Raw genomic sequence first — 22,555 nt, 5'->3', positions numbered from 1 at the left:
TTCGCTTCGGTTCTCTAGACACTTTCCAAGTATCTACAAAATTCCAAAAGACCTCCAGAACCAGGAGTATCTGGACTCAGAGACCAATTATCAATCCATTCACTCTAATCCGCCAAATAAATCTTGATTGAGCTTGTGAAAATAGCAATCCAAAGCTCAAATTGTCCTAAACTAATTCTTCAAACACTGAATCACAAAATCACCGGTGTCTAGACCAAAGGTTGCAACTTTCCTTCTGTTGGCCTTTTCTTTTTCAGCAATAGTCCCTTCACCATCAAGGCATCTACACGTAGACTGAAGAAACCATCAGACTTTTTCCAACTTTCTTCTGTATGAAAAGAGATCCTCTACCGCAGTAAAAGCCTATGCCCGTAGGAGAGACCAACCCCCAACTGCTCCATGAATATATAAACGTGCTTGATGAGCTCTCGGAATGCCTTCCTCTCACTCTCAGGCTTTGGGTTTTCGGTCCCAGGGAGATTAGACGAGCTTAGTTTCTTGCTCCTCAAGCTACCATGTCACATAGTCGTGTCATTTCACTGTCTCTCAACGTTTTAATGGTGTATGTAGGAGTCATCTCGGTGTTATGTTTGTACCAGAAACTGATTTTGTGGAGGAATTATACGGTGAGATACAAGAACAGAATTAACAAAATTCTTAATCATAAAAGAAGCTTTGTCTTGACATTAAATAACAGAAACACAGAATCATCTGATCATTAAATTTTTAAGTGATAGAATTTTAAATTCAGTGTATTGGTTTTATTACAAGTGGAGATCACTAATCGAATGAATATCTCAAATCAGAATCCCTATTTTTCAACTTCTAATGAAGAATTTTATCTTTAATTGAATTACGTATTGTGCACTAGTGCAATAGTATGCTATGAATCTTTGTTTTTTCATAACTGGCAACTCTGACATTAATGTTTTTCAAGTGGAGATTGATCGCAGGCGTAACTGACTATTTTGTGATTTCCACGACACTCGGAGAAAAATATCGTAGATTTAATGAAATGTATCTTGTTGGATGCATATTCTTTCATATCAAAATAGAATTCCATTGTTCCATTAGAATTCCAGTTTCATTGTGGCTTTCCCATAGACCATAGATATAAAATGGATTATTATTCCATTAAAAATATCTTATTACATGCGATTCCATTCATATCGCCTACAATAAGTTTTGAGATCAATGACAGGCGATACATTCAAATAACTATCAAAATTCGATGAAATATTCAGGGTGTACGAATCAATATACAACAGATTCGAACCCTCATTTGATTGAGGCATGAGGTTCATGTTTGGGGAGAACAATAAAATTGTACCAGTCATTTGTTTTCGGCAAACAAATACCCGAAATATCCATTTGAAAATCGGCTTTAAATGCGGGTCAGGAGAATATTTCATTATCAAAATTGTATTTTTCTCTGAGTGTGGTTGAGGAAAAAAATAATCGTTTCATTTTACTAAATTTTTCTCTGAGTGCATGAAAACACCCCTTAAAAAATCCGTGGCATGAGAGGGCTTCTTATCTTGTTGTTCCATCGAATTCTCATTCTCATTTCCCTTTTTTTCGTCATGTTTATGGTCCTTTTTTTTTCAATGCTCTTGTTGCCTTTGCAACGGCTTGTTGAGTACCCATTAGCCGGCTCGTTCGCACATGCGACTTGCTTGTATATTGTACACTGAGAGAAAAATGCTTCTTGGCACAGCTTTATCGTGGGACCTCAAGTCGTTTCTCTTGGAACTATTAAGACTTTATACTCTTCGGAGTATATGATCATCGATATTTTGATTCAAGGGCGATGATAATAGAATCCGGCTGATAAAACACTTCATTTTCGGCATCGAAACATGTTCTCATTACTTTTTACCAGCTTCGGCGATGAAAGAGAAAACGTGTGACGTGACCGTTTCCTTTTATAAGAAAATTTTTGTCAGAACATTTGTTGTAGCTCTCAATTCGCCTCACAAAAAAGGCTCTGATGAGAATTTTGCTATCTCTCTTAAATTTTGAGATATTCATCAAAAAGCGGTCATTAGGCACAAGTGACTTGTCTCCAGTTAACGTTTCGTTATTAAATACATTCCCAGAACCTGATCAAGATTTAATTTCAATGTTAAACACTGAAAATATCCGAATAAAGTGAAAATCTCAATTAACCTTAAATTAATATTAATGAAATGTAAATTTTAAATGTAAATAAAGAATTTTCGGCACCTGTTCTGCTAAACTTCCGGAAAATCTCCATTTTCCAGATTTAGATCTGAAAAACGTTGACAAAAGTCATCTGAAATTTATGCATTCGTATTTGTGGTCTCTGAACTGTCACCTCAGTATCGAAGAATAATTATCCCCTCCAACATTCGGCAATGCTCACAGCTTATTAAGATGTAAACAGTTAGAGACGGACGACTTTATAATTAACCTCGGTCACGGTTGAAAATTCATCTATTAATAAACCAACTAAAATGTCCCACATTTGAAAGCATTCACAGTTTGAAACTTCCGGTCGAGCCTCAATAATGCACAACCCTAATTTCTAGTAATACGATATGACATTGCGCAATAACAATCTTGTCAACTAATACCACATCGTGCAGTACCTCCAAATGCAAAGTTAAATAAACTAAGATTATCTGATAAATCAGACTAATTTCAAATAATGAAACCAAAATTATATCGCCCATGAAGAAATGAGATAATAAAATTCTCTTACTTAATTTTCTCAACCAGATGTTGTAAAAACTTTAACAGCATTTCGTTTAATAACCCCATACCCTCACACACCCCTTCGACCAAAGTTTAGAAGAGTCCTCCATGAACCCGGAGGAAAGACACGAGAAAGGAAAGCAAAATGAGGAGAAATGATGATCTTGTTTTGTCACAAAGTTGCGGTCACTTTCCGCTGATGTATAAAACGGAGGAAACTTTAGCAACCTGTTGGAGTTTTCACAGAAGTTCTTTTTTTTTCGCACCACCGACTTCAACAATTGCTCCTACGTTGCGAGAAAGGAGGAAGAGAAAGAGGCATTTGAATCGAATGAATTGAATTTTCACGAATTTTGTAATATTCATTCACATTCATTAAAAATAGAATATGTGCTGATCACAGAATAATAATTTGTTTTTTCTTCGTCACGAGAAAAATTGTTTTTAAAAAAACCTTTCACGATAATCTTGAAATTGGTACCAGGGAAATACCGGTTTATAGATTTTTTAAACAATTTATCCCGACCACACGTGAATGGCAAACAGCTGTGGGGCTCAATAAAACCGCGATTGTTAACTATTCAAATAACGTCTTCAATACAATTAAAATAAATTATCCCTCTGGGTGGAGTGAGAGTCCATCCACTTCATTTGCAGCCAAATTGAGTTATTTTTCAACGTAAAGAGTCATTTGATATCGATGTATTTTACCAGCACTCACTTTTATCAAACATCACATTCACTGGGTATTAAGCAACTGGTTTTAAGTTTTTTTTATATCACGTTCAAGTATTGACTTTCCGATTATTTTTTTTTGCTGTCGCGAAATATCGGCTTTCTTCTCAGATCGACGTTTATGTAGTTTGAAATTAAATGGGAACGCGTGCAACGAATGGCGAACGCTCAAGCGACGGATGAAGACTGCGGCGTCACGACGCCCGCTCGTCGGTCCATTTCGACGCCTAAGACTTGGGAGTTTTCGCTACGGATGTTATTCGGGTTTTACGTAGGTGATGTTAAAAGTTTAATGCGCGCGTGTGAGAGAGAGAAATAAGAATGAAGTTTTTTTTTTTCAAAGGTAGAAAGAGGGGAGTAGGAAATTTGAGGTTGAAAACACGTTCTGAGAGGAGCATTTTTTAACGAGTATTTTGGAAATAACCGAGGATTTAATGTTTATGGGCAAATTTACTTTTTAATGTCGATGAGAAAATGATGTTTTTTTTATTATGAAAACATCGTAATTTTTCGGATGGATCATTTGAATACAGGACAAAGCTCGTCACAGGTGGACAAGCAATTAACAGAGCAAATTTGAAAGTAAATGGAAATTTGCCGTGAGGCTAATGTTTGAATGTAATGGATGTCACTGGAATATGGTAGAATCAATAGTCAAAATTGCTGACCGATATGGTGAATCACCATTGAGGGAACTAAATGTTAATAGAAAATTAATTTTAAATATGCGAACAATCACTCGCGCTGATAAAATGATTTATTTATCTCGCACGAGATTTGTTAATTACTAACAAATGCTAAAAATGTGCAATAGGACGAAATGAATATTTATGTATACATACATTGCACTTAAACAAAGTATAAAATATACTTGAGTCAAGTATTTTTTTCCTACTGTAGGGAGAATTGTCAAATCAATCATTAGATGCACCTAATGATTGATTTCCCATTTACTGTATTATCGTATTCGACACAGAAAGTGGGTTATTCCCCTCAATTTAACGGCGACAAATAAAGCCCTTGTCAACTTCCACCTTCTAAAATAAAACAAAACAATTCGAACAGAGACGTAACTCTGTTGATCTTAAATTTGGCGTGAAATTCTGAAAATACTGTTACCGAATTTCAAACAGAAAATCTCGATTTTCTACTTCTCCCTAGTTTTCCGTTTCCCCCTCCACAATTCTCATCCTCATCGGGCGCATCCCTCTCACTTCCTGTCAACCCCTATTCTAGATTCATCGTCATGCTCACGAGTAACGTAACATTGTGATAACAACGTTTACGTTCAGAACGAGAAAGTTCGATGGGACATGGTCAAATCTAATTTTGTTCCGCCTCTTCAACAACACGTTCATGAAAAGAAAGGGGAAGAAAAATGAAGTAGACGAAGTTTGATAAAAGATACATGTGAGAAGATTCAGGGGGAGGAATAGAGTGCGAGTAAAATAGGTCATAGGAGAATTGCATATCATATTTCAAATGTACATATAAGTTGTCATTTTCAAACTCGAAAATTGAAAATGAAGGAGTAGTTCTGATCGTATTCGATCCAGTTGTTAGGATGGACTGGAGGAGGATAGAGCATGCCGGATCTATGGATTGTATTTTATTCAATGTGATCGTCTAGAACAAAACCATGGACTTATCGATATTTCATTCCTATGACAAGTGGTAAGAAGAAAAAAAATAAAAGTTTTAATTAGAACAATTTTGGAGAAATAGCAATTTGTCTCCTAACCGAAGAAACGTCAGAACGAAACAAGGGCCCGATTACATGGAGAGAAATTGATAAGAAAAATTCTGGTGTTAAAGAAAAAGAGGTACAATGTGGCAGTGAGACACAAAATCGCAGTACTACCATTGGAAATTTTATTGGCTTAAATACGAATTCGTTCCAAACTTCTGTAAAAATTTTCCAGAAATCCAGAAAAATTTTATCTTAACAACATTAGATTTTCTATAACCGAAGTATTGGGATTGTTCCCAGAACTTGTACTAAAATTTTTATATGAAATTTCTCTTCGTGTATCTTAGAGGTTACTGAGACGAAGAAGAAGAGCAAATACTCAACGAGATTTTATACCGGAATCTAGTGTTCACATAAAACCTGAATGTAGAATCAAAGATATTTCATGCATGTATATGATCTTTGATTGAAACGGGTCAGGTCAATGTCTAGACGTAAGTTCATTTATGGATGATTTCAGCTTCTCCGGAAGACCATGGAAATATGGTCCGGTCGAATTGAGATTTACTGGCTTCTGCAACTAATCGTTGGTGAAAAAATATCCATTCGATCGATAAAAACACTCGTCATTCAGATTGCTCTCTATTCATATCCTTTTAATTTTATCAAAACGACCATAAATTAAAAAAAAATCAGCGTTCTCATGTGACCGCCAAGAATATCTACATGTCTTCAATTAAATTCATTAAATTTTTAAGAAAAAATTTTTTATACCGAAATGTTCGTGAATCGGCCACACGAAACATATTCCCAGAATTTTCCCCGGAAAATTCGGACAAAAAAATGTAACAGTGTATTGTCATTGAAATATCCTTGAAATAGTTCATTGGACAAATAAAAAAGACAACTAATACATATTCCCATTCTGAAAAAAAGCCTCTGGAATATTCCGGAATAGGAGCAAAAGGGGAAGCCGTCGCTGTTCGCCGCAGGCTCAGAGGATCAAGTTTCTCTTTTATTGCATTTCTGTTTCCAGAACTCAAGTGCATTTTTTCCCGTTGACGGAATCCAGCTACTTTACAATTTCTTAGATTATGCCAAAATGAGGAATGAAATTGCGTTCATTCGTATTACACGAAAAAAAGGGGGTAAAAACAAAGCGGAAAATAACAGTTCCCGCAATTCCATGGCATACTCTTTGACATATCGTGGAGGATATTAGGTAAACAGAGGGCATAAAATTCATTGAAATTCTGGATGACGATTCTCATTATCTGTGTTCACCATGGGAGAAGTAAAAAACGGTAGTACAATGGTGAGGAGGGGGAGTAAAAGTTGTCTACGTGCTTGACGAACGAAATAGACGAGGGGTTTTTTCGACTGGGAAACGACCAGGATAACGAGCGCCTGGCGACGGGCTAACGAATATACGGATGAGTGACCAATGATCGTTGTACTCAAAATTGACTGGATTGAATGAGAAATTTTAATTTACCATGTAGTTTACCATCCAAAGCAGTATTAGGAGAGATACAAATGTTCATGTGACTGTTCAACTGACATTTCCAGAATTATGAATTAATGGAAAATTTTGTCTGAGGGATGCGCTGAATTCTGGTTCAATTTGGCTCCCATAATACCCTCATTTCACTATTTTCATTCTGTACAACCAGTCACGTCGACCTTTTTTTGTGCATATAAATTATTATTATTATGTATAGATGGAGAGAAAAATCTGGGAATTTTTATAATATGACAGGCATGAGAAAAATTACTATGCCACTTAGTAAAATAATTTATCGGCTTAGAAAATTTCTATATCGGCCTGCACAGGAACCTTTAAAAGATTTGTATCAATTTTTCATTTACCCCAAATGAAAAATAATAGACTTTTCTCTCTGTAAAAAAAACGCAAATAATTTCCCGTCGAGTTGCAATTTCTCGCGAGAATTTGCAACAAATTTCGTCAAAAATAAAATACTACTTTTATCGTATAATGAAGGGCACTTAAATGTCTCCATGCATTACAATTACTATAAATAAATCCTACAGCTACCGTAAAATGATTCGATCAATACATTTACATCAAAATATCCAAGAACGCACCTTCCCGAAGCAGAAAACCTTTGGAGTCTCTTAAAGCGGTGTCGATCTCGTGCAGTAAATCGTTGTCATTTGTTTTCCCTCCAGCATCCATGCCATAGCCATACCCTTCAACCATAAAAAAAAGCATGCCAAGTGCCCAGATACACAGAGAAAAATGCTCCAGTTAAAAAAAATACCATTTTCACCTCTTAAATTCCTCAAACTGTGAGGAAAAAAAACGTTTTATGAAATTATGACGTTGGAAATTGTGAAGCAATTTGTTATGAGTCACCTCCCCCAACAATCATTTTTCTCTGGTTAGTGAAAATAGTGAGAGAGATTTTATTTACGTGAAACAACAACTAATTAATAAAAACAAATAGCCAATTTATAGTGAGTTAAGCGGATTACCCAGAGTGATGGCAATTACACGGATGAACTAAACGACAAGTTTTCAAAATATTTATGGGTCAAACACAATTTTTTACAGTGAGGGAACAATGGAGATAATATTTATATCAATTAGTATGGAAAATAAGAAAGAATAACCAGCAAGTTTGCCTAGGATAAAAACCAATAAAGACACGTCATTGAATTATTTATGCTCAACTTCAGTGATAGACCGAAAGTTTTTAATGTAATATTGTGGTGAATCAGATGAACGGAAAACTGCGATAAATCAGTAGATTCGAAAATAAAGAGTAATATATCTTTAAAGAGTTTGGAAAGTTTGTGATAAAAGTTGAGAAGCGAAAAAATGGACAATGGTGAGATACGACACGATAAGCTCAACATAAACGAATTTGCAGATATCTTTAGAAAACCAAGGTTTAAGGGAAATGTCAAGAAACAGTTGCCATACGCACTTTGCTTACCGACAAAGTTTCTTCAAATGAAACATGGACTACACAAATTTATAAATACCTTTGATAATGAGAAAACGAAAACTAACTTTTCAAGGATATCCAAATGATTTTTATACTTTCATCATCGATGCCACCAATTGCAATCATCAATGAAAAATTGGAAAACAAAAAGAACATTCAGGGTCATTCAGGATTATAAAGTCTTTACCTATCCTCAATAGAAAGTATTTTAATATTTCCGTCTACATAAAAGAATTTATGTGCAAATGAGAAAATAATCTAGAAAATAAATTGTCGAAATTATTAACTTAAATTATCTCCATCAAATTGCACTTGAGAGGAAGTATCATGAAACTCGTTACTTTCCAAAAACATTTTAGAATTTCGGAGAGCGTTCTCCATTGAATAGCATGTTCCAATTACTCCTCCATTTATCTCAAATTATCTCATCATCCAAATAAATAATCCCATAATAATATATAAGGTAAACAGTCACCGTCTCGCGAAATCCCGCAAGACGTTGGCTCACGGAAATAGACCTGAAACCCCAAAACAAACAGCAAAAACGCCCCAAGACCAGTGGCTTCCTCTGCATTAACCGTGATACGAAAAGACGTTGCACGCGGGGTCCAGAGAGTAACCGTTGGCCTATTTCTCTTCTCGGATTTGTACCTAAATATAGAAAGGAGCCAGTACGTGAATCAGCACCCCGGACCTAAACATTGTTGGGCTTCAGCCTTTGCGCAGCGGCGATTTTCCCGTTTAAAACACGAAATGTTTGAAAAATAATACCAGTGAGTCTTAAAGTTCTGTGAGTCAGGGAGAGTCGGCTTTGCCTCGTCATGACGTAATGATTCGCGGGTGGTTGGCCTTACTGGGGTGTTTAGCTTGCCAATAACTTTTCAATCATAATAAACACACGAATACGAGTACTTTACTACACTGAAGTAGTAAATTACTGCACAGTGAATATATGTGTGATTTACCTTGGTGCAAGTAAGTCGATAAATTAGTCTGTAATAATGTGATTGACTCTCAAATAATTTATCAAGTTTAATCCTAATCTCCCAACCTGTTGATTCCCAAACAATTCCCGCTGAGATCCATAAAATCCAGAATGAAAACTCTACACAATTAAAAAAAAAAAAACAAACCAAACTAGTTAGTTATCGGGTTAAAATGTCACCATCAAGTTCACAAAAACTCTCGCCATGATCAACAACAGCAATAACAGCAAACAATGTCCGCACACTGGACTCACCGTCTTCAAGTTCGTTGATAGTAAGCTCGATAAATTCTTGTAGGTGTTTGGGTAGTTTCTTGGCATCTTTAATCTCCTTTCCATCTATGAGACACTTGGCTTCGATTGTCGTACTCGTCTCTTTCCCTTCCACCTCATCATTTCCATGGTGTTCATCCAGTTCAATTCCAAATTTGTTGAGTCTCTTCTTCGCCTTTTCAATAAATTCCTTCTCCATTGTGTTCATGTTGTCCTTGCTCCTCTCCTGCTTCAAATCCAAGCCCGATCTAATCTTAATAACTTTGTGTTGCTTCCTCTCCTCCCTCTCCAAAACTTTATGAACATACTCATCATACATTTTCCGTCTAAATACTTCGTCACAACTTGGCAATAACCAAATGGACTTGGGTCTTTCAGATTTTCCGTCTACCTCGTGATGATCTCGTTTCTCACCATCAAGTGAATCCCTTGAAATATCATCGACGTATCTCTTCCATTTCTGCCGACTCTCACTATACGTTGTCACTTGGTTCACCTCTTTATTCTCAAATGTATTCATAGAGCTTTCCAAATCTTGACTTTCTGTTTGATTCAGTCTCTCCGTTGATTTCTCCTTTTGCCCTTTACTTGTAAACTCAGTACGACTGTTGTCCTCAACTCGTGACTCTTCGTGCCAAGTTTGACGAAAGTTATTACCATCATTACTTAATTGTTGTCTGTCAGGAGTCTCCATCTTGTTTCCATTTAGAATTTCCATTTTCCTGACTTGTCCCTCAAATTCAACAAACGCTTTTTCTTCTTCTTCCTCAGCAATAATGACTTCCTTCAGTTGATTCTCCAGGGTCTCGATGTACTCGAGCTGTTTGTCAAAGTACTCCTGGGGTAATGAATAACGTCTCCTTCCATCAAACATATCTTTGACACCTCTCTGAAGATCTTTCAAATTCTCAACAATTTCACTGGCCGTTGCTTGTTTCAATGTTTCAGGATCATGACACTTTCGTTCCTCGAGATGTCCACGTGGTGGTGTTTTGTCAAAAATACTAGTGGTGTCGATGCACGTACGATCAACATCAACAGTCCGTCGTCGTCTGGGTGGTGCCTCAGGCCGGTCGTTTATCAGCGCTGGATTCACCTGTCGCGCATCAATTGTCCTCGACAGTGTCCACTTACGTGGCTCAGCAATATCAGACGTTCTATCGATTATAGCACTTCTGTTGGTAATTGGAGACCTATTGATTGGTGTTGTACTCCGATGCTCCTGATGTGTGCCCTCAGGTGTTCGCAGTATCAAAGCACTGTTTATTCTATTGGTTGTCTCGTTAAAATTTCTTGAAGATGTTGGAGATGAACTGATTGTCGTATTAAAAATTCTACCTCCGCGTTTGGATCTAATGTCAGCAGTGTCGTTACTAGTTATGTGATCATTGTCGGGTACTGGACTGAATGCACTCGCTCTGGTTTTTTCATTCTCCTGGTATCTCAGTCGTTGTGAAAAATGACAAGATGGTGTGGTCTCACCGACTGGTGTGTTCAGATGATCGTTATTGCTCTCAGTTAACCACTTGGCTACCAGAGTAGATTTGAGAGGATTCTGTTCAACATTTTTATGGGGCTTCGTGACCGAAGGTAAATCCATGGGTATAGGATTCTCTTTTACGATCTCAAGGAGACGATTCGTGGCCACTGAGACATCTTCCAATTGCTTCAATTCTTTTTCCCATGGTTTTATAGATTCGTGTGGATGGTGAGTAGAAGTGGGGGTGATATCTATGTGGTACTTGGGTACATTAATCTCGGCTCGATGATCATGGTGGTAGCTACAGCGATTGAGAAACTTTTTGTGGAGATCCAATAATTTGTCGGCACTTGTGCGAACTGGGGTTTCTTGCTGCGAGGGAGAAAGACAGACTAGAAGATGTGGATCTTCAGTTGGTACACCCATCCAAGTTGTCGGGCGTTTCTTCATGGTATTCAAATCCTTGGATTCGTGGATTTGTAGAGTTTTAGCGATTTTGTGGATGGATTCCAAGTTCTTGAAGATGGTGAACTTGGGAAGAGTTATCTCGTTGATTAATTGGCGGCCGTAAGGGAGGGAGAGGATTTTCTTGATACAGAGGTCTTTCAAGGGATTTGGTTGAGGTGGTTTTGAAGATGGTTCCTCCTCATCGGATACGTGTTTTACAGTTGCTGGCGAAGGGGTACTACTTGATGACTCTTGGCATTGATCATCTGTGCCAATAAATTCAGTGGAATCAGTGGAAATGTTTTTGTGAGTTTCCGTTGATTCACTTTTGTATGAAATTTCCGTTTTCTCAATTTTAGTTTCACTGGATTTCATCTCTTTTATTTCAAGATCAACACTTTTTTTATATTCACTGCACAATTCTTTGATCTCATGTACAATGTCTGAACTTTTTACTTGTGTGTTGTGAATGCACTCACGTTTTAATGTCTCAAGTGGCACCTTCTCTTTGATATCACTAAGTTTATTCCTCCGGGGTCGTGAACATTTAACCTCGATGCTGGGGGACACAGTGGAGTCAACCATTGGGGTCGATTTGCTGAAAGCCTTCGTGTTTTTACCCAGCACTTCATCGCTGATATTGTCAATGTGATCGTGAGTTATTTTGGTAAGCGCCTCGACACTGTCGTCATTGCCAAACTTACCGGCATCCACAGTATTGCGCAATCTGGGCGTGATCGGGGACACACCCTCGTTGTGATGATGCTCAACGTTGTGGGAAATTGCATCGTTGCTATTAAAATTCTTGGGCAATGGTGGACGCACTGGAGATGTCTCAAAGTGGAAATGTTCATTGGTCTCAGTGAGTATTTTAATAACTTCAATTGGTAGATCCGGAACTTGTGGTGGTTTACTTGAAGTTGGGGAATTCACATCTCCACATAGTCCACCAGTGATTTTATCCACGTCCATGCTGTTAAAACTAGAGGATCTTCTCGGTGGGGCTGGTGGAAATCTTCGCTTTATGGAATCCAATTCCTCTTCGTTAACTTGATTCACTGGTGACCCGGTCTCTTCGCACATTTTATTGTCATGTCCTTTCTCGTTTTCTGTCTTATTACCTGAGATGTTCTCATTTCTGGATGACATTATTGTTTCATTATTCCTAGTCTCCGTGACTTCTTCATTAACATCAGTCTTACGTATCTCCCTTCGAAACTTTCCGATCTCTTCATTAATAAAATCACGAATGTCTCTGTCATGAGGGGCTAGACACTCTCCCTCTTCCTGAATAATATCCAAGTATCGATCGACAGGGGTTTTCTCATACCTGTGATTCTCCTGAGTCTCCACTCTTTCCGAATACTCACGAATGACACTATTGCATGCCTCAGTCTCGTTAACGTGACACTTGTGATTCAACAGGTTGTTGTCATCACTCTGACGCTTCTCTAAATCACATTCTTTGATGAAAATCCTCAGTTTATCGTCAAATTGTCGAGTCAACTGTGGTTCATGAATTTCCAGAGACGTTTCAATTCCATTCTCTATCTCTATTACGCTTGATGCACCAGTGAATTCCTTGGAGTTAAGGTCTATTGTAGTCTCATTTGAATCATCAGTGCACTTGGTTGATTCCTTTGATTCTGTCACGTTGTGAAATTCTTCTTCCTTGGTGTTAATGTTATCTTCGCCTTCCGTTTCACTTTCTGGTTTTGAGTCGATTATTGTTCTCTCACTGTCTGCATCCTCCGAGGATAAGCTCGGGTGTTTGGTGAGAGTCGGAAAGTAAGACGAAGCCAGGTCTTTATTGATTGTACCTGAGGATGAGGTTTCTGGTAAGGAGGTAGGTTTACATTGGCTTATGTTCAATTTCATGATGGAGGATGATGGTTTGTCGGAAAAATCTGACTCCTCTTCGGTTTCTTCCAAAATAATTTGATCAATTATTGACTTTGGTTGATCAATATCCGATTCGGGTTCACTTATTATCGCCAATGGAGATAAATTTCTCTTATTACCTGCATTCTTGGAAACTTGTGAAGATGAAGCACTTGAAAAACTCAAACAGGGAAGTTTCTGTTGGTCTTTTGGCAATTCAGTGGATAAGTTTTCTTTATCTGTGGACTCTGACTCGCCAGTTTTCTCCAATATCGTTTCATTCTTCCTCGGGGCAATTTCAATATCGAGTTCAGCCTCACTGACAACATCACCTCTATTCAACTCTGTTGTCTCAGCATCACTGTCGTTGACCTCATGAATCTCGGGACGATCTCTGTTTGCATTGGGTAGTAGTGCCAGGGCGAAGTCACGTTCGCCAAGGGTCTCGAGTCTTGAGGTCACATCACTCGATAGTGGTCCAAGTGGCTCGACTGGCTCGGTTACTATTGTTCTGATATCACTAGCATCATTGATGCAAGATTCAATTATACCAACACCGGCAACGTGGCCTACGTAGGCTTCCATTCGTAGATCACTGATGTCGGTTATTTCACAGATTTTTGGATGAGCTGTTAATGCATGACGTTCGAGTTTGTACCTGCGCCGCACTGGGGTATGTTGCCTAGGTATCGATCCCATTCCATGGCCCAACGCTGTCTCAGTGACCTCAGTCGTCACCTTGACCGCCTGACCGTTGACCTTCGCCTCAATTATTCCATCGCTGTCTTCCGTTATTTCACAGGGATTTTGTCGGCTGTTGGCATCATCCATGGGTGCAGGGTGAGAGGATAAGGGTGATTCATGGTTTGCCAGTTGATTTGGTCGCTTGTTCTTGTTGCGACGGTGACGACGCGAGCGGGATTGTGGCATTCTGGAGGGAATTTCTAGGATTTTCGATGAAGTAGCTCCTGCAGTCGCTGAGAGGAAGAGACAATTTTTTTCCGAATTTTTTGCCAGTTGAATTAAGGCTTGGTATGTTGTCTTATGAATTAATTGCGTAAATTATTTGCAGAAACACTCGGGAGAGATGTATTTACGGACTATTTCGTAAATATTGGACATTCATGGAGTTTTTCGCGATTCCAGTCAGCTGAATACGTTTAATCCGATCATATTACTTACAGTTGAGTCGGGGGTTGTATCGAAGTCAAGGAAATATCCGTCTCAAGATATTGAATCATTCTCGGATTGAATTGATTTGCGAAGTATCAATGAACAAACTTCTGCCCCTTAAAACTTCATTCTTTAAATAGTCGAATGTATCGAAGTGAAAGAGAGCCTTCAGTGCTGTTTTTTATCGAAAGCTTTCCTCGCGGATTCAATAGAGCAGGTTTAATCAGCAAAAAGCGTGTAATTGCTTCGTCGAACTGCTTGAATATCCATTGAATATCGTCAGACATAATGATGACAACAATAATCAGCATAAATTTGCCTTTGAAACACTTCGCTTTACCCAATTAATTCCCCTGAATAATTCCTTTTGTATCTTGATAAATCAATAAAAATGAATAAGTTGACAGCAAATGAGGGAAAGGAGTTGGAATAGGGTTTCCATAATTAATTGGACGTGTTGAAGTGGGACCGCCGCCGCAATAGGATTATTCTAGTGAAAATAAAATCGCGGGGGGGAGGCAAAAGGAAATAGTATTAAAAAATTAATAGAGAGCAAAATTTCGACTTTTTTTGTCACTAAATTGCTGTCAATAATGACGAAATGGAGTGGGAGAGGGCCTAAATAGTGTGTGTATTTTACTGTAGATGAATGAGTTGAGCTACATAAATTAATGACGTAATGACACAAGATCAACATCCGGGTAAATTGTCTACCATTTTCTGTCGTATCATATGATAAAGACAGAGATTTATTGTCGCCATACAATGGACTATAATATCCTCTCTCCCTCTCCCGCTAGGAAAAAAAAATCCCCAATTGTTGAAAAACCATTCAATTACGGCGGCAGTCCCATTAAAAAATTCCTGAAGTCCCCAATCATCGGGTTTTCATTTATAAATGAAATTTGAAACAGACAAGCTTTTTTCCCCTTTTATCACCAGAGGCCCACCACTCGCGAGTTATTCCACGAGTCTCCCCTCATATTCACCAATTACCTCGCAAAAAAAATGAGGCTAGAGAAATTGAGTTTGAGTGAATAAAAAAAAAAGCATGAGGAGGGTTGATGGTAGGAAGAAAATGAATTTCACGAGCAACTGAACACACCGATAAATCTCCCGAAGCCAACGAGACCCGTCGCTTTAAGCGCAATCAATTTTACCCCCGCCGTCGCGTGAAACTATCGACTGCTAATTACCACAAAGGTTCCGGATGGGGTAACAAAAAATAAATAGATGGGGTGAAATTTTAACACAGATAGGGTGTATTAAACAGCAGTGTGTTTTTCACATGCAACACAGTGACATTTTTATTTTTCCTGTAAACAAAGAGGTGTTAGTAGTATTCAGATTTTGTACTCACTCTTTTTTGGGATTTCGTTGACTTTATCTGTTGTGTTATCGTTTCGAGGCTTTAGATTGCCATTTTGGGTCGGAAAGTCGCGCTCGTGTTTCGTGTCATCTGCAATTCATTCGGAATTATTGATTAGTCATATTTTCTGAGTTTTTCTTGTACAGGGGATTGGGAAGGTACAAAAGTCGTGTCATGGGAACTGTATCGCCCTTTTTTTTTACAATGGGTTTGCTTCTGTACAGAACGTTTCGCTGATTTCGGGGAATTGGCTAATTATATGGAGAGACATTGTCTGTAAAAATTACAGCACTAGTCTGTTTCGGAAACATGTCAGCCATTTTAAAGGATATAATCGATTCTGAGAAATTCCTTGTTCTAAACGAAAGCATCGCACACGGAGAAGAATATGCAATAAAAAATACGGAACTGGAGTTCACTTATTGATTGCAAAAGTGATTAAGAAAATTTACGTGATAGTATCGCAATTTTTCATAGAAAATTTAGATAAAAATTACGAAACGCTTCGAAAAAATTTCGTAATATTTCTCTTGGTTAAAATGACTTCAAATACACTCGCCTCTGAAATTATAGAACAAATGCGTAATTTTTACGGAATATTTCTGTGTGTGTTATCGTACTATTTTTACATTCTCTCATTTTCATTGCAAATCCTCTAGAATTAGCTGAAATATTAACACCTGACAGTTGTCGATGATTGCAAGAGGGTATCAGAGGGATTATAGGTCTATGCGGATAAATCTGCAAATTTTTAGCTCAATAGAACCACCAGATTTGGGAGAAGCGAATTACCACGATGACAGAATATTTTTTTAAATAAAATATGATGATCCACTTATCGTCAATAGATTTTAAAATACAAAGGATCCGATTATTTGATGAGAAAAAGCTTCTCTATATTTTTCTAGAGGTCTCGTGCGAAATTAAAAAAAAACATGTCTTGTAACAAAAACTATTTCGAGTTTACAATAAAAATAAAAAAATTTCATTTACTTTTAAACTTCAAAAAACACGTCTTCTTCAGATTTTTCCTACCATGTGTCTTCAATTTTCGTCGGTAAGTTTTAATTAAACTGCGGACAATTAACTCATTCATTTCTCGGGATCTTCTCTCCCGTACTAAAACTCAATACTGTCCGTCTCGCTCGTTCCCATGGAACAGTTTGCAGTCACTCCCTGACACTGAATTCATCCGTAAATCACTTATCCGTTATTCAACACGTCGTAACAAACTGGAGAAAAGCTGAGTGCAGTACAAAACAGACATAAACTTTCAAGTGAGACAGGGGATTGAAAAAAAAACCTCGTGAATCTCTGAAGGGGGATGAGAGTGTCGTCAAGTAGTAAAAGACTATATGAACGAGACGAGGGTCACAAGGGCGTCTTTTATCTCCAAATAATTCAGTCCAAGGGGTATAAATGCTGTGTTCTTAGGCACGGATGTACGTCTACTTGAGCACGATGACGGATTTATTGTCACGTCGTAGCATTTAACGAAAATGTATTCAATGAGAGATACTCCAAGTACTCGAGACTGCACTGAGGAAAAATTCCTATTATATTCTGTCATTATGGATTAATTTCTAACTATCGATTCTTTCAGCCCTAAATATTTTATCATCAAATGCGCGAAGAGAAATGTAACAAAAATAAAAATTATCCCGCTTTTCTGTAAAAAAAATATCATATGTCAGCGGGGTCTTAATTTTATCCTGACCTTCGGTAATAATTAATATACACGAAGATAAATATTCAGTAAAAATTACAAAAAAGTTTCGTAATTCTCCAGAGAGAATAAAGATCCGATAAAATTGCGGAAATTATATGTTACGTAATTTTTACGGTGTCCTCTGTTCTTTTTATTGGATCCTTCGTAATTTTCATGGGATCTTTACTTCCCCCAAAGAATTACGGAACTTTCACGTAATTTTTACTGAACTCTGTGCACGGAGAAAAATAATTCCATAAAATCTATTCAAAAATTCTCCAACTCCCGAGCGCCAGGAAAGGTTCCATAAAAATGACGGAGAATCCACTAAAAACTACAGAACCCTCCGTAAAATTCCTGCAACTGTTTGCGTATTAATTACGAAGCATCCCCTACCTCCCCAATTATTATCAGCCCTTTATCCTCACTTTCAAATCCCCGTACCTCCACATATTTTTTATTGAATCTTTCCTCTCTCATCACGACGCCAATTTCTGAAATACGGAAATTGCTGATTCCCGATTATTTACATACCAGATCCACAAGTCCCTAATACCGTTCCCAAACTGTTTATCCATTCAAAAACCTCAACTGTTTCTGATTAAAAATACAAAATATATTGATCTCACATCACTCAATGAATACACCCATCACCTCGACTGTTATCCACCGACTCCACTACGTCAAATGCAAAACTCACTCGTCCACTCTACCGCATCAACATTCCACCTCCCTCCTAATTTCCTATCTCATATCCACCCACAGTCCCTCCCCAAACATCGACCAGAATCCAGCTCCCACGTGTCGAATCCCACACTCCAAATGGATAAATTTCCCTCCCCCCCTCTCCTCCCCAACTCCCTTCCCATCTCTGTCAAAAGAATCTCGAGGATGAAAAAAGAAAAAAAAAATCATAAAAATAAGCAAGTACGCACCCAGAATGGGTGTATTCATGCGTCAAATTACCCATTGGGTTTTATAACAAAGGTATTTGTGCATTTTCAAAATAAAACGATGCATCCCCCTTTCCGTTTCTCCTATCCCCTTTACCCTCCCTCCCCCTCACAGCAACCCTCGCCGGGATTTTTCTTTCCCTTCCTCGTGTGACAAACGTTTTGCACGCAAAAGCGGCAACTGTACAATGTACAAAATGTCAGACTGAACAGAGGATGAGGGGTAGAAGAACTGGAATGAAGGGTGTGGGGGGAGGGAGGAAGAGGAGAGAGACAGGGGAAGTAGTCACTGTATAACTTGTCTGACATGATATCAATGCCAGTGCACGAGAGTGCGACACTTGGATAACTACAGTAGCTAGGGACTAGTTCACTTGTTCCCATCGGTTAGTGGGCGAAGGGGGTGGAGGGGAAAATACGGGGGGAGGAAGAGCGAAGGGGAGAGCAATGCTACGGACTCGGGCGGCACTTCCGAGACGGACTTCCTTCCGCATCGAGCACAATGTAGAGGATCTCTCTCGCTCTTTTTCTCACTCGGTTGTGAACGAGGCACTCGTTCGTTGGTTCGTTCATTCGTTCGTTTTACAGAGAATGTATAGAGGCACTTCGATGCGTAGTTTAGTCACTTTGTGCAGATAGAGGGCTTTGTTATGAGGTAGTTTGGAGGGGAGCAGTGGGAGGGGATCGTTTTGGTTTTTGCCGATTTTTTGAGAGGAGAAGAGAGACTGATTGGGTTTTTTAAATTTGAGGTACTTAGTCGAGGGCATGTTGGTGTGTACATTTGGAATTTTGGGGATTGTATTGCAAAGATATTTGGAAAATGGTGGGACAGGGAAAGAAATTTTGGATGAAAATTATGGTACCGGTTTGATAAGGATTTTAGGGAGTAATTGGTATCTCATTTGTATTAGGAAATATTATTAGAAATTGATATGTGATTGAGTTGGCGCATCTCTGAGCTGAGTTTTTGAGCGATATCTTTGAATCTAAGCACGATTGCGAAATTTTTGTTATGACGTTTGTTGCAGCTCTTAGTTCGCTCTGCAAATAAGGTTCTGAGGAAAATTTTGCTAGCTATCGTAGATCTCAAGATATTCGTCAAAGACTGATCAATAGTCAGAAGTGACTTGTTTAGTTTTCCCATTTCGCTACTGATTTTATTGCGATGTACGGAAAATTTAATTTTTTCAGTCGAGAAATTTTTATTGTACAGGTAGAATCATTTCTTTCCTATCAAAAGATTTTTCCAACTTAGAACCAAATTTCCCCATCACGTATCAATTTTTTCCGCGTCGGAGTAGTAGTGATGTAACAGTATAACTCGTCGTACAGTTTTATAAAATAGCGAGATAATTTTTATCGATTATTTTTGTCCGTGGGGTTGACCCCAAGCGGTTTTCACCCCGATTCCACATTTATCCCAACTTCTTTCCTGTCAAACAATTATTCACTAACAATGAACAATTATTATTTCGGTCAGAAATTATTTAGACCTCCAGTTCATTCGCCAAATTACAAGTTGACAAAATTCTCGGTATTCCACGATTGTTCCTCATTTCATCATCCCACCGGGATAAAATTTTCCCCACCGGTGTGAGAGGTAAGAGTTTCAACTTTTGATTGAATTACAAGTAGATTGTCTTCATTAGGAATGAGGAGGGAACAGTTGGACCCGGCGAGTGCCAGCTTCATTGCCACCTATTTCCTGTCCTCTCTTTTCCACCGGGCGTGAGCTATCTCATGGCATAAAGGGTAAGAAAATAGGTAGCTGAGACAGGGTGAGAGAGAGAGAGAGAGAGGTGTGTATGCAGTGTGCGCGTAGCTATGCAGTTGAGGACCGTAGACTACTTAATTAGGTTTCTCCACTCGAGACTCGAGACTCTGAGGTAAGGGTTTGGGATAATTTCCTCTGTGGGCTACACCCGTCTCTGAGGTTATTCCCTGCCAGAGGAAAGAGGGAGGTGACTTTAGAAAATCATGGCAATCTCATTCAAAATATGCAGATAAGTATTGAGAAGTCGTCGAAACAGGGAGCATGAATATTTACGGAATAATTAGAATTAATGAAATTGTTTTTTTACTTCTGTTGGTGCGACTCTCAATTGTCGAGTTGTCATGATTTGTTTAATCAAGTGTCTGACAGGAATGAAATATTTCATGTCACAGGAGTCATCGTCTGACTTCACAGGGAGAGAAAAGTTCAGTAAAATTACTTGAAAAGTTTGGTAAACGGCGAAGTGTCGGCAAATTGATGGAAACATTACCAAACGAAGTAAAATTTTCCAATAATATTAACGAAAAATTCTACACTGAGACAAAGATATCCTAAATTTTACGAAATATGTCTTGTTGGATTTACATATATTCACAGTCGGCTCCCAATAAATCGTAGATAATAACATATTCCGTTGAAGATGGGTTATTATTCCATTAAGAATATATTATCGCATGCGATTCCATTGATATCGTCTACAATAATTTTTCAGATCGAAGAAAGGCGATATATTCAAATAACTATTAAAATATCCGAAAATATTAAGGGAATAGGAACCAATACACGATATTTTCGAACCCTCATATATTTAAAATACGTATATTATTATATTTATAAACTATACTTGATTCAAATATATTTTTTCCGCGAGTCAGTGTGAAATGTTGAATCCTCCTTGGATTATTATTATCATGAAGTGTTTTCGTTTTATTTAAAATCTGGTACTTTGTCCTACTTGAGTGGAGAGGTGTGATGAGTGGCCATCACGAACTGGGGATAGATTTTTAAGTAATATATTGGCAAATGGTGGAAGCGGAGGGCTGCCATCAAAGAGAATTGGAAATTCCCTGGGGCTTACCATGATGGACTCGTAATTAATCAGGGCGAAGTCAAAGATAATTAACGGTTCTCAAAGTTTGGAAATTATGATTCTTTCGAGGGTGTGAGGTAACCCCCAATTCGATCTGGTGACTATAAAGAGGAAATTCATAATTCCGATGGCGAGAGCACAAAGGAATTGTTTTTTTGCAGGTGAAGTGGAGGGCTATTAACCCAAGTATTTTGTAAGGACCTTGGATTCCAAAGAAAACGTTGAGTAATGCTTTGTGCAAACTCATAAAATAATGTAAACCAATATTATTTACGAACGGAGCTGTACAACAAATGTAATCAGAAAAAATCCACTATCTCGGCCGGAGAACTCTATAATTAACCTGATTAACCCGTAATAATTAAGTATTGTCTCGTACTGATTCAACTGGACAAATAGGATCTTACTCTGAAAATAACAAATATCAATCCTATCGATATCTCGAAAGCCCCTCATACTGATTCCTCAGGGTTTACAGCTGTCTAAAGCGACTCATTTCGATCGGGGCATTTAATTTCGAAATTTCCAATCAATATTTTCCATTAAAAAATAAATAAAATAAAAAATAAAGAATGAAAAAATAAATACTTCCATTAAGTGACAATAAATCTATTATCAAATATTATCAGATGATCCAAAGACGCCGAATTAATTGATAATTTTCCTCATGACCTAACATTTTCCAGGGATCAAATTACTCTACCAAAAAATTTTAATAGCACGAGCTAAGCAATTTAATCCACTCAATCCACTAAACCCACGCTTGGCCACCCAAAGAGGAGTGATAAACTGTCAGTTGATAGGGCGTAAAGACCGGAAGTTAGATCGTCCGTTTTATTTGTACATTACATAATACTCCAGTAATAAATAAAATCGAATTCGATCGGGTCAGTTCGAGTAGATATATAGGAAGGGCACGGCTCGATGCATACGACGGGGTGAAGGACGATTCCAATACAAGACACGAGAAGTAAAGAGGGGCAACAGGGGGTGGAGGTGGGTAAGGGGCCGGGGGAACAGGCAGGGGTGGGAGGGGAAGGCGAGTGTACCTGGCCCCTACGAATTATAACAACAGCGGATTCATGTGGGCACGGCTTTGCCGGTCCGTGACGATGGAGACGCGCCCAATGTGGGAGTGCGTGTACATCCATCTCTCCCTTTAACAGACAAGAACAGACATTCAGCACAAATGTGATAATCGCCACAGGGGGATTGAGAAGGCCTCGAATCGATTTACCGTATTCAACTCAACGGTGTGATACTGTAATTATGCATGACCGGAGCCTCTCTCACATGGCCCCGTACTG

At 38.3% G+C, this 22,555-nt stretch overlaps 1 protein-coding gene across 15 annotated transcripts in view; it reads right to left on the bottom strand.

Annotated features, from left to right (window-relative positions):
• Positions 1–22,555, bottom strand: part of LOC135162389 (uncharacterized) — a 139,421-nt gene that overhangs the window by 38,105 nt on the left and 78,761 nt on the right. For 12 of the 15 annotated variants that reach the window (XM_064120791.1, XM_064120789.1, XM_064120788.1 and 9 more), the window contains 3 exons: positions 15,715–15,813; positions 9,356–14,158; positions 7,250–7,354 (listed from right to left, as the gene is read on the bottom strand). In XM_064120791.1, coding sequence (XP_063976861.1) covers positions 7,250–7,354; positions 9,356–14,158; positions 15,715–15,813 — 5,007 coding nt within the window. Of the gene's footprint in view, positions 1–7,249; positions 7,355–9,355; positions 14,159–15,714; positions 15,814–17,965; positions 18,125–22,555 lie in introns of those variants that run through there. The other 3 variants (XM_064120797.1, XM_064120798.1, XM_064120800.1) reach the window with 2 other exon arrangements.

Source organism: Diachasmimorpha longicaudata, chromosome 5 (assembly GCF_034640455.1).
Source record: "Diachasmimorpha longicaudata isolate KC_UGA_2023 chromosome 5, iyDiaLong2, whole genome shotgun sequence".
In the NCBI taxonomy this organism is placed as follows: domain Eukaryota; kingdom Metazoa; phylum Arthropoda; class Insecta; order Hymenoptera; family Braconidae; genus Diachasmimorpha; species Diachasmimorpha longicaudata.
Note: the sequence above shows the minus strand (reverse complement) of the source record. Positions and strands in the feature narration are given on the sequence as shown.